We start from the raw sequence: 12710 nt of genomic DNA on the forward strand, positions 1-12710 counted from the left end.
TCCTGGAGAAGTAACTGACGTCATGGGGCTTATAGCAGGAGCATCCACTGTTGTCTGGAGGGGTCAGGGAAGGCCTCCCGAGCAGGTGGCCCTCTAGGAGGGGGATGTAGCCTAGGGGTGAGAGAGGGGTGCTTCTGCAGGGGCAAGAGCCCACGTGTATGCCTTTAGGTGTGAAGGCAGCATGGCCCTGAACCCGGGAGACAGGGAGGCTGTTAAGTGAATTCCTCCTGCTGGCCCAGCCGTCTTCTCTGTGTTCGAGGCAGGGCTCCACACGCTGTAGTGAAACCCCCCTAATATCCCTGCTCGGAGTCCTGCGTTCATGAGACACGTGGGTTTTAGAGTCTGGCATACCTGCATTAGGAAGAGCACACCCGCCACACTCCAGCAACAGGCCCCGGGCAGGCCACCCCCTCTCTGAGCCTCAGGCTCCCTGCCTGCAAGTGGGGTCAGTGCAGGACAAGACCATGGGTGGAGGCTGGCCCTTGGGCCTGTCTGGGCCCTTCCCCGGGTCCCTGGCAGGCCGAGCCTGTGGCTGCTGTCCAGTTGCCCAGGAGGGGGCAAGTCCCCTGTCAGATCCTGAGTGCTGATTTGGGGACTGAGAAAGAGAGAGAAAGAGAGAGAGAGAGAGAGAGAGAGAGAGAGAGAGGGCTGGCCATTGAGGCTTCTCTTTGCATCTTCCACTGTTCTTCACTCAAGCCTAATCTCGTCACAGGGCTACTTTGGGGGCCCATCAGGTGCACAAGCCAGAGCTGCTCAGGCTAGGGCTCATCTCTGTGGTTCCTGCAGGTGCATCCTTGGGCCTACTGCTTGCTCTCTCTGAACCTGTCTGTCCATCTGTGACCCTAAGAGTCGAGTCCCTCTGTAGAAGCTTTCCTGGATGGAGAATGTGGAGAGAAGGGTGTGAGATGCTAGCACAGCAGCCTGCACATAGTGCTTTATAAACACCCCCATTCCATTCCCCCTCCCCAAGAGGGGTGGGGGTGGGTGGTACGACTGCACTTACCACCTTGCGTGGGGCCCTTCCTCACCTGGTGGGGACTGTAGGCCCTTTCACCGCCTGGGGGCCTCATCCATGTCATGAACCTGGCAGATACCCGCTCCCCCTTGGAAACACAGCTCTGGTGTCACACCTCCTCCAGGGAGCCTTCCCTGACTACACAGGCAGTGCACCTGTGCTCTTTCTGCACCCAGACTCTCCTTGAACCCTGGTCACCTGGTGTTACAACTGCCAGTTCGCTCTGAGGGCTCCAGGGTCATGTAGCAGATGTGTTCTGCATGCCATCTGAACACATATACTGCCCATACCCACAGAGGATCATTTTCAAAGAACAAATGCACACAAAGACACCTTAGATGCTGGGTTGCCCACCCAATGAAGCCTCTGTGCTTGTTTTTTTATTTGTGGTGGAAAATACCCAAGTTTCCTTGGCAGGCATCCCAGTTTTCTTAGCTAACCATGCAGAAAGTCTCCTGTAAAGCAGCTTATCTGCATAAGCTACTTAATAAGCATTGATTGAGGGTGCCTGGCAAGGCCTTGACCTATAATGGAGATAGAGCAGGGATAAAGATAGACTGTACGAGAAGCTTCCGTCCCTCCAGGAACCACGTGGCGATCAAGGGCATGGGCTTCATGGAAGGCCAGCTTGACACTCAGCTGTGTGAGCTTGGGCAGGTAGCTTAGCCTCTCCAAGTCTTGATTTTCCTGTCTGTGAAATGGGGCTGACTCAGGGTTCCTAGGGAGCCAGGAAAGCACGCCAGGCAAGGGCCAAGCCAGCAAGTCATCATTCAGTTGGTGTCCAGCAAACGTTAGCTCTGAGTGCTGTCACTACCTACAGAACCAGGTAGGAGTCTGGAGGCTGGTGTGAGTGATGCCGTGGGGCCCGAGACCCCTGGTCTGGAGCTGGACAGTGCACACAGTAACCTTGCCATGAACTTGGGCATGGAATTTCCCCAGGTCTGCGCTGCTCTGCACAGAGGATCTTAATTAGGATGTGCTCAAATACAGCCTGTCCTCTGGGTAAGCATTCCACTTTTCATGTGTGTGTCTGAGGGCGAGGACTGTCTGCCCATTTTCTTAAATAGTGAACCCTCAAATGCTTTTGACTGCTTTACCAAACTATATTCGGCTGAATAAAGCCACGATTATGAGGTATAAAAATCCTAAAGGCCAGTGGAAGAAAACTCGGCTCATTCCAGAGATAGCTCTGGCCTTCCGTGAAGCACAAACCTGAATAGCCACATTGACGGGAAGAGCAGGCCAGAATCAGATGTGTACCGAGCGGTGTTTGCAAACCCGGTGTCTTCGTAAAGATTTTGCCTATAGCTTTGGGTGACAAGTGGTGCTATCAGAATTCTCACCGTGAATGTCTTTAAACTCAGCTAAGACTTTTTTTTTCTTTTTCTTATTTTTTACCCGAAAGAACTCAAAGACCGAAATCTTTAAGGGTTAGCTCATCCTTCATTCAGCAAATTTTGTTGAACAAAATTGTTGTGGCTGGGAGCCGGGTGTCTGGCGAGGGGGAGTGAGGCAGGCTGGCTCCTGGCCCCAGGGAGTTTGCAGCTGGTGGGAGGGGCAGGTGGTGGTGACATGCTGTGAACCCTGATAAGGGCGCCCTAGGGCTCAGGACTGCCATTCCCTACCTGCTTAAATCCCACCCACCTTCCTCACCCGGGGTGGTGCTTGTGCTTGGGGGTCCGGCCTGTGAAACAGATGCAGAGCGGCCCTGACTTGACAAGCGCCAGAGAATTTGCCCTGGATTTGGATGCTTGTTTTGCATAGCCACCAAACACCTGGTCCACCTTTGGAGACTCTGAGAGGTCGTGGCTCCTAACAAGAAGTGAGAATGAGGCTAGAGGGTTGATGAGCACTTGCTGGCACTTGAATTTTAATCCGGTGTCACAGAAGAGGCCTGGGAGGCGCTCTATGTCACCTTCACCCGAGGGGCTCCCAAGGCAGGGTTTCCAGCTCTGGTCCACAGACGCCCTTGGGGGATGGGTGTGCACACCGTAAGGGTGGGAGGGCTCTCCTGGCAAAGGTGCGCATCGTTAGTGCTGGACAAGGCCTTGCAGGCAAATAAAAATAGCAAGATTTTTCTGTGCGTTGGCTGCAGTTTACAGCGTGGTACCCTGATGACCTGCAGGTGGGTGCTGTTGAGTGCTCGCAGGTGTCTTTCAGGATGGAAACTGGAAAATACAAGAAATGGAATCTATGGTTAATTGACATGCTTGAAACCTGGGGGTCATGGTCATGGGTTGTCAATGAACATGATAATACTGGGGCTGGGAAAACTATGAGGACCTGATGGAGTCACTCTGTTTTTAACCTGGAGTTGGGTCTTTGGCTGGTTGTACGCATTGGGACAGTGAAGCTTCGGTGCAGAGAAAGGCGTTGAGTTGGTTGAGCAATGACTCACAGGGGCCCAGAACGGAGCAGAGCGTGCCTGTGGCGGGGTGCAGTGTGGTCCAAGGACACCGACTCGGGTCTCCTGCTCCACGATGGGCACAGAACCTAGGAAGGCTCCCCTCCCCCCCAGTGATTACCTGGGGCCTAGAGGGACCTCAAGGGAGACGGTGCCAGTTTGGGGTCAGAGGGTGAGGCAGCCTCCTGGAGCCGCCTCCTCGGGCAGGTGGTGGCATGCAGGCAGAGGTGGGACAAGAAGCCACTGTGATCCCCCAGGTGCCAGCAGCAGCAGGGTTTGCACCTCTGGCCTGCCCGGCTGCCCCTGGTCCAAAGCAAACACGGCGAGCAGATTGCCCGGCCGCTGGCCTTGGCCGTAGAATTCCACCTGGCTGGCTCTGCTCCGAAGCGTAACTCTCTCGCTGCCGCTGAGCCCGCTCTTTGTGAACGTGAACCTCCAGCCAGTTTAGGTTCACAGTTGCTGTTTTCCCCACAAAGTGCATTTGTGTTGAATCCTCTGTGTTATCTCTTTCTCCCTCTCCACGATGAAGGAGAGACTTACAGCCCCAAACCCGAAACAGACGAGATGAACGAGGTGGAGGTGGCTCCCATTCCTGAAGAGAAGCACGTCTGGGTCCAGCCCAGGGTGGTCAGACCCACGAAGCCCAAGAAAGCGCCCGCGGTGAATTACATGAGTGAGTGGGGGCTCTGTCCCCTGCCCCAGGCCTGCAGGGCTGCAGCCACCTCTGTGTGGGGGGTGCATATAGCACTCCTGCAGGGGTGCGGGGAGGGGAGTAGGGGTGCTGGGGTTGTGTGGAGAGGTCTCCAGGTCAGCAAACAGTGGGGAACAGGGTAGGGCGTAGCTGCAAAAGCACAGCCCTAAGGTATTTTTTTAAAAATGATATCTTTAAGTCGTTTCAAAAGCTAGCATCCCAGGGGTGGTGCTTGGGTGGCATTCCCCCCTGGCCAGTATTTTAAGGTTAGACCTTATCCTTTCAGGACAAGGGGGCCAGCCCAGGGGGCCTGGGCTAAAACTGGGTTCTTCTGGGGGCGTCAGCTGGACGTGGCTCCCCAGCGCCAGCCCTGGTGAGCTGTGGCCCCTCACCACCCCATACCGGCTGGTGACTCAGACCCTCACTGGCCTCTGAGACTTGGTTTGCTCATCCAGAAAAGGGGGCAGTAGGGCCCAAGCAGGGTTGCTGTGAGGACCATTAGCAGTAATGGGGGCCACCCAGTGTCAGCTCTGTGGTCATCACCACGGTGCCTCCCAGGGCTCCCCACGAGGCTCCTGGAGGTGCCCAGGTGTGAAATGTTGTTATGTTCACCCCTCATCATGCTTTTCCCTGCCCTGCCAGCTCACTCAGCTCACAGCTCCCTTTGTTCTTCCCTCATATGCTCTGTGTCCCCAGTGTAGTGCCTTTACTGAAGGTTCGGGGCTCACGGGCACGTCACAGGCCTGGGCTGTGTGCCGGGCTTCTCCGTTTCCCCCTAAGCCTCAAACAGCATAAAATGCACCCCCCCCCCCCCCGCCAAGGTTGTGCTACTGTTTCTTTAGGTTTTTCAGCTGCTCCATCCCTGCCCTGCCCGACCAGTCTCTGTTCTCTAGGGCCTGCCAGTGTCCTTCCCCGGGGAACTTCTGCCCACCTCATCATTCTGTAGCTTTCTTTCACCAGAAAATACTCTGATGCCCTTGTCTGTCCAGAGGTTAAAATTGTTCCATTTCTAAAAAAAAATTTTTTAATTACAAAATAATATATGTCTTTTGGACCAACTCTAACATTATGCCAAGATTCTGATGTATCCCTAGAAAACAAACAAGGAAAGCTTGACCAAAGCCATCTTGGCTGGGGAAGGCCTGTAAGTCCTACCCTTCCAGAGCCTTCCAGGGCTTTGGGGCACTTGGTGTGTGCCAGTCCCCCTTCCAAGGCTATGCTGACTTTCTTGGTTAATGCTCACAGAAATAGCACCCGCTGGACTTATCCCCGCTGCTCAAAATGTGGAAACCAAACCTCAGAGACAGGAGGGAATGTGTCCAGGGTCGCACTGCTACTCTAAAAGGGTGGGCCTGGGATTCAAACATCGCAGCTGAACTGTGCAGCCGTTGGGCAGCACTGCCGCTCGGGTAATGACCTGGATCCCAGGATGTTCCAGAAGGTTCATCGGTGTGGGGGGTGGTCTTTTTTAACTCAGACCAATCCTTCCGTTTGCGTGACGTGTATTATCGTACTTTCGTCCTAGCCCAAGTTGTCCAATGTGATACCAAGATGAAGGACAAGTGCAAAGGGTCCACGTGCAACAGGTAAGGTCTAGGCTGAACTTGTTGCTGACACCTGCAGCCCTATGAAGGGCTGCTGTGGGTTATGGGTCACCTCACAAGTTAGACTGACCGTGATGTCTTGGAGGTCTCTCTGACTGCCACCATTTATTATGAGCCTGGCACATGAAAATGATCTGTGTCTGTCAACTCAGAGCAGGGCTTCTGAACCGTGATGTACTGACACTTAGAGCCAGATAATTCTTTGTGGCAGGGCTGTTCTGTGCCCTGGAGGGTACTGAGCAGCATTCTGGCCTTAACCCTCACTGGATGCCAGGAGCACCCCCACCTCTAGGTGAGATGTCAAAATGTCTCCAGAAATTTCCCACTGTTCCCTGAGGGGTAAAAATCACTCCCAATTGATAACCTTTGACTAGGGAGTTGGCCCAAGCCCTGGGTCTCCTCCCACCTGGACATATATCCCAGTTAAGTGTTTCATCCCTAATGGGGAGGAGAGGCCTCAATTATGGATGCTCTAGGTTATTGGCCTGAAAAGAGTCCCCAGACTGTGGATGTGCAAGTAGCAGATGTGCTGTAGACATGGAGATCTTGCACGGTTGGGGCTCCATTCCACCTGTGTGTGTGAAGGGGGTCACAAGGCAACCCAGGGTTCTGTGCCAGGGAGGTCAGGGAGGGGGCCGTGGGAGGGCACGTGTGAGTTGGCGCTGTTGGCCACTGACAGATCCAGCAGGACTGCGGTCTGTGAGTCTCCACTGAAGGAAGAACTGTCAGTGTATTTATTCCCCTGGTAGTTGAATGAATTCATCTAACTGATGGAGTCAGTATTGTCCATTCAGATGTTGAAGAATGTTTGCCAAGAAGGATGGGTTTGGTTTTGGCAGTGCAGCTGTTAGGCCGCTCTTTCTGGCAGCAAATGGCCAACAGGTGCAGTGGCCTCACGCAGAACCTCGGGCTCATGGTTGGAAAACCATGTCAGTGGTAGAGTGGTACTTACTCCTCTTCCTCCAGAGTCTGGCAACCGTTCATCTAAAGGTGAATTGTGGTATTTAGCGCATATGCTAAAAAGAGAAGGTAGCAGATCCTGCTATATACAATGGGGATTTGGGATTTTGTTTGCCAGGAGAAGCTTCCCTTGGACTTTGGCAGGAGTGTCAGGAAGTCAACTTTGAACAACCCAGGATGAGGTCGCTCAAGGGCTCGTGCAGCCCAAGAGCAGCTGGCCAGCAAGTACTGCAAAAGTAAAAGCAGTCAGTTTGTTAGTGAGATGAACAACATGTGGCCGTGAGGGGTGGTGGTTTAACTGTCCCGGTGCATGGCATTAGGGCACATTTGCATGGGGCTGGGGTTTTCAGAATGCTGAGATGTCCCTTTGCAATGATGTGCCTTTCTATACTGCAAGCTCATTATGAGAGCAACATGCCTGAGTAGTCACTGCGAAAAAATTATAAGGTTTGGAGACCATCCATCAGGTGGCATTGAGAAAGTTCCAGAGTCGGTAGGTGGGACCCTCTGCAAGCAGCGAGAAGGTGGGCGTCCATCCACACATAGACTATTTGAGGCCTCCAATCAAGAACTATAACTCTCCCACCTGCAAACACAAGTGCATCCACAGTCTGTCTCCTTAAAGGGATCCCATCACCTGATGTTTTGACAAAAATAATATTTACTGGGCCATTTCTTTTCTGATCTAAAAGGTATTCTTGTTTATTGTAAGTAATTCAGGAAAAACAACAACAACAAAGTTTAAAGAAAAAAAAAAACCCAAATGTCCCAGCATCTTCTTGATATCCATAGCAAATTGATGTAGTCCCTTCCCGTCTGTTTTCTGTGCCCCGGTGAGGTTACCGCTGCTTATGCATCTTGTGCATTACTGTTTTCATTTAAGATTTTCCAAAGTCAAATATTTTTCAAAGATTTCATTTCTAGCAGATGCATCATACTCTAACATACGACCACACAAACATATGTTTGGCCATTGCTTTGACAGTGCTGGCTTATTTCTAGTTTTTCATGATTATAAACACTTGGAATAACATGTGGGTCTTTCTGACTTCTACCTTGGGTTATACATTTACAAGGAAACTTCAGGAATTGGAGGGTATGAATTTTTAAGGCTTTCCAGAAAGCTTAATTTATGCATTTTTATGGGCATGAGCATTATCATTGAATTTTATTCTATTAAAAAAAAAAACCTTGCAATTTGACACCTGGGAGAGGCATCTCCTTTCAATTTGTACCTTCTTTGATGACTGATAGTTCAGGATTTTTTTCTTTTTTTGGTGCCTTTAAAGTGAAAGCCACATGTCTCTCTTCTGTGAATTGTCCTATTTGCGTCTCTGCCTTCAACACGAATCTCAAACACGTGAAAAGAAGGTCAGATTGAATCTAGAATGGCGCTCGTGGGACTATGAGCTCCAGCCTAGGGAAGTTGTGACTCGCTTGGAAACAGTAAATTGTGTATCACCGAAGCTTCTCTCTGATATAAAGTGAAGCTTTTGTAGGAGACAAACCCAGATAAGTTCTTGGCGAGATTCCATCAACACGTTCACCTGAGAAAGTCATCTCCTTTCTTTTCCATTAGGTATCAGTGCCCCGCAGGCTGCCTGGAGAGCAAGGCAAAAGTTTTTGGGACTCTCTTCTATGAAAGTGTAAGTGTCCTGTGTGGACTCCCACCGTGTGTTTGTAAAGGAGGTTGGTGGTTCCTCACGATGAGATTTCCTTTCCACCCCTCAGCCTGAGAGCTGATCCGCACATATCTCTGGGATCACGGACTAGTAAAGCCACTTTGGGGAACGGGGGCTGACCCTCATGAAAGTCCGTCTCCATTCTAGACCTAGCATTAATGTGCTCCACTGGATGGGGAGAAAGGGCTGTTTGTCATTGTTCTTAGTTTGTAATGCACCTCGGATGAGTTTTCTAAGATAAGCTACTCCAGGAACAAAGACGTGTTCTAGGGAAAGGAAGGTCAGAAGTGGGGCGAGCTTTGGCCTGACGTTTCAGCTTTTTGTGGGTTGACAAACATCCTGGATATTTCTAAGAAGCCTGGACAAAGGCCAATTCAGATGGACTTATGGTGCCCCGTTCTTGCCCCTAGTCATCCAGCATATGCCGGGCCGCCATTCACTACGGAATCCTGGACAGCAAAGGTGGCCTGGTGGATGTCACCAGGAACGGGAAGGTCCCCTTCTTCGTCAGGTCTGAGAGACATGGTGTGGAGTCTTTGAGGTAACTATTCTGTGATCAGGATTCCTTAAAACATTTTCCCCCATGGGTTATGAAAACATTGTCGAAATTTCGAAAAGCACCGAACAGTATAACGAAGCAGGGAGAAAAAAAACTATAAAGATAAACTTAACTATGTAGCTCAAAAATCACCCCATAGGCAAATTACCGTCTTTCCCCCAAGTGGGTTTTTCTGTGTTTAATTTGGCTGAGTTTTGACCCCTTCTTGAGTTTATAGGTTTATTCCTGATTAGCATCTTTTCTTTCTAGAGAATGAGGCTTTTCATTTTTAAAATATATTTACTTTTTTTGCAAGATACTGTTTTTCAGATAAGGCCTGCAGAGGCCTGCAGGACAGGCTGTCCTCCCTATCCTGACCTTCTGGGGAGCGGTGGGGGAGGCCACATCTTGGTCTGTCCATAGAGGCATAAAGTAACTGGGAGCATGGAACCCAACAGTGGCCAAACAGACTGGCTCTACCCTTCCCCTGCTCTGTGACCTTGGGCCAGTTTCTTCATCCCTTCTGGGTGGCAGTACCTCGCTGGTCAAAGAGGGCCATGGTAGGACTCAGGGCTGACACCCAACTAGTCCACAGAGGTACAGCCAGCCAATCTTTAAAATGATAAAGTTCTTCCACAGTCGCCAGGAAAGATCTGTCACCCAGAGCCCTCAGAATGCACCCTCCCTCATGCCCGGGAGCCCCCTCCCCATGCAGGATTTAGTGTCTGGCCCAGCAGGGACATGGGGGACCCTGTCCCAGCTTCCTGCAGCCCTGGGCCATGGTGCATTGCATCAAGAGAGCTTCCCCGTGTCAATGCCCTTCCCAGGGTCTGCAGCAAGGACCACAGTGACCAAAGCCCCTGTGTGTGTTCCAAGGAGTTCCACTCAGGACATTTCAAAAACCACATGAGTCATTCCCCTTTCAAAGGCCTGGTTCTTCAAGAGGTCTTGCAAAATTCCCTCTTCGTCTTAGCTAGGGACTCAGGGGTTGTGTAAACACAAGAGCAAGGAAGTCTAAACGGAAGCAACATATTCTCGGAGGCCCAGTGACCTAATGCTGGCCACACGAGGCTCAGCAGGGACACCAGGTTTGGGCCCCACGTGGCCCAGCACGCTTGTCACAGAGCTGCTTCTGGGCCCTCCCAACTGCCAACTTTGCATCTGGAACAGAGTTCTTCACATTTTAGGGAGTCTGCAAACAGCGACACAAAGCAAATCAAAGCTTTATTTTCTCTAACCTCTAATTGAAATGTAGTATTTCCTGCTGGTATGAACGTTGGCCCCAAACCACAGTAGCATTAGCAGGGCCAGCAACCCTCTCATGGGACAAATCTGGTGCTGCGGCCATCTGAAAACAACGGTCTCTGCCATCATTACCCTGAGACAACAGCGGTTAGAAGACTCGCCTCTCCATTGTGTCTTTAATGCACACTGGAATGCAGAGTCGTTTTAAGACCTCTATAACAATGTCATGAGTAACTGATTCTCTGTTAATCTTGTAAATTTATCATACACATTTTAAAGTCACTTTTCTGTGAAGAGATCCATAGGCTTCCCAAGGCTGCCAGAGGGGTTCTTGGCACAGAGAAGTTTAACGAGCCCCGCTCTGGACTGTTCTAAGGGTGAGCCCTACTCTGGAATGTTCTAAGGGCTTTCAGGCTGATGAGAAACAAGTAGGAAAATATAAAGTTGAGGCTGAAAATAGAATAAATGTAGGAGCAATCTTGGACTTTTAGAAACGATTCTGTTTGCATTTACCTCCTGTTTTCTTTTCTAGCAAATACAAGCCTTCCAGCTCATTCGTGGTGTCAAAAGTAAAAGGTAAGCTGGCCAGTCTGTTTTTATGGAACTGTAATACACAGGTTATCTTGGGTTTTCCTGGAGATGTCATTCTTCTTAGCTATTGATTGTATTTGATGCCTGCTAACACTGCTGTTCTCAGCCCTTAAAAAGGCATTTGAAAGGAGGCTCCTGATGAGGTCAATTCTTTAACCAGTTTCTAAACACATCTGAACTTGGCATTGGCCCTAAATTGCTACCCCAGAAATGTGGGCCTGAGGTTCCCAGCTGAGTGTTGCAGAAATGCTAATGCCTGGGTGTAAACCACCTGATAGGAGATAGTCCGTTCCTGCTGGTCCACAGTAGCAACTGGAGCCCTGTGTTGAGAAGGGTGCTGAAGCCCCATTCTGAGCTCATTAGAAAATAGGGCTTGATAGACCAGTATTGTCTGCCATGAGGGCCAGAGGAAAACGCAAGGAAGTATGTGGCACATATTTGCCATCTCTGGCCCAGCTTTTCATATTGCCTATAGTTTAAATTGCCTATGTATTTTTCTATTGTCTAGGGTACGTTCATTCAGCAGGGTGGGGTGCATCCCTGCGAGAGCGTGCCATAAGCAGAAGGGGAGCTGTGCATTATAGTTGCGCAGACTGGGCACTGGACCAGAATAGTCTCGGGCAAGCGGAGATGCAGGGTCCCTTCCTCAGGAAGCTGGCCTGCCAACCCTTCCTTTCCTTTGGGAAAGCAGTTCTTGTCGTCATAGCCCCTGGATGCACAAAGATCTGGTTAGATGATTTTATAAAAACATGTGGTAGTTTTTTTCCTTATTACAAAAATAATGCCTATTTATTCCAGATAATTTAAAAATATGAAGAAGCATTAAAAAATGTTTGGCCCATATTCTTCTACTTAGAGATAACATTTGTGAACATTTTGGAAGTACTTTTATAATTTATTTTCCCATGATGGAGTATGTGCGCTGGTAATACACTGATACACTTTTAAAAATTGCAATGGAATTACATAAATTTGGTAACATGATTTTTTCCCCTAAATAATAATGTATCAGGAAGATGCTTCTGTGCCTTTAAATGATGTTCTAAACCTAATTTTAATGACCTCCCCTGCCTTTCATGGTATCGCAACCTGTGGCATATAGAACCAGTCCCCTTTGTTGGATTGCTACACACAAATGTAGGCTGGACCAGGGGTTGGCAAACTACCACCCTCAGGGAAAATCCTGCCTGCCATCTGTCTTTGTAAATAAAGTTTTATTGGCACACATCACACCCATTCATTTACACGTCTGCTATAGCTGGTTTCTGCTCCTCCAGCAGTGTTGAGTGGTTACTACATAGTCCACAGGGCCACAAAGCCAGAAATACTTAGCCTCTGGTCCTGTAGGAAAAGTTTGCCGAGCCCTGGACTAGCTGATGACACGCTCTCAGAGACCACAGGCAGCCAGTATTAGAGCCACTTTCAGACCTCTGTGACCTTGAGGATGAGCTCTAGACCAGGAATCAGAAACCTGCCCTCCCGCCATGCCCTATGTGGACCCAGGATGGTCTCTGGCCTTTGGGCCTCTGTTTTTCTCCTCTGTGTAATTAGAATAATACCTGCCATGAGGATGGGGTAGGGGAGAGCTTCAAAATAGAAAAGCAGACAAAAAGGTATCGTTGGTCCCATGGAGAAACTATAGGGGGTGATAACACTCCTGAGCCGTAGACACACTCAGGCCACAGGGTATCTCATCCCTCGAGGGGCCCAAGGTGAGGTGCCAGTCAGTGCCAAGACTCAGCACCTGCTGGCTTCTTGTCCCACCTCTGTTCGAGGACCCAGTGAGCCCCCAGGACCTGCTTGTCCAATGGGCTGTTTCACAGGCTGGTAGCCTGAGACCCCAGCTTGCCAACGACCTCACCGTTTCCCATCATGTTCCTGTCCCCAGTGCAGGACCTGGACTGTTATACCACGGTTGCTCAGCTCTGCCCGTTTGAGAAGGCGGGGACCCACTGCCCGAGGTAAGGCCCACTGGCATCT

General features: G+C 50.2%; 1 protein-coding gene across 1 annotated transcript in view; it reads left to right on the plus strand.

Moving 5' to 3' along the window:
* The window catches only part of CRISPLD2 (cysteine rich secretory protein LCCL domain containing 2), a 64221-nt gene that overhangs the window by 28976 nt on the left and 22535 nt on the right, over window positions 1–12710 (plus strand). The window contains exons 7-12 of the mRNA XM_055306041.1: window positions 3949–4092; window positions 5636–5696; window positions 8254–8320; window positions 8767–8897; window positions 10672–10715; window positions 12619–12691. Coding sequence (XP_055162016.1) covers window positions 3949–4092; window positions 5636–5696; window positions 8254–8320; window positions 8767–8897; window positions 10672–10715; window positions 12619–12691 — 520 coding nt within the window. The remainder of the gene's footprint in view (window positions 1–3948; window positions 4093–5635; window positions 5697–8253; window positions 8321–8766; window positions 8898–10671; window positions 10716–12618; window positions 12692–12710) is intronic.

Source organism: Nyctereutes procyonoides, unplaced genomic scaffold (assembly GCF_905146905.1).
Source record: "Nyctereutes procyonoides isolate TBG_1078 unplaced genomic scaffold, NYPRO_anot_genome, whole genome shotgun sequence".
NCBI lineage: Eukaryota > Metazoa > Chordata > Mammalia > Carnivora > Canidae > Nyctereutes > Nyctereutes procyonoides.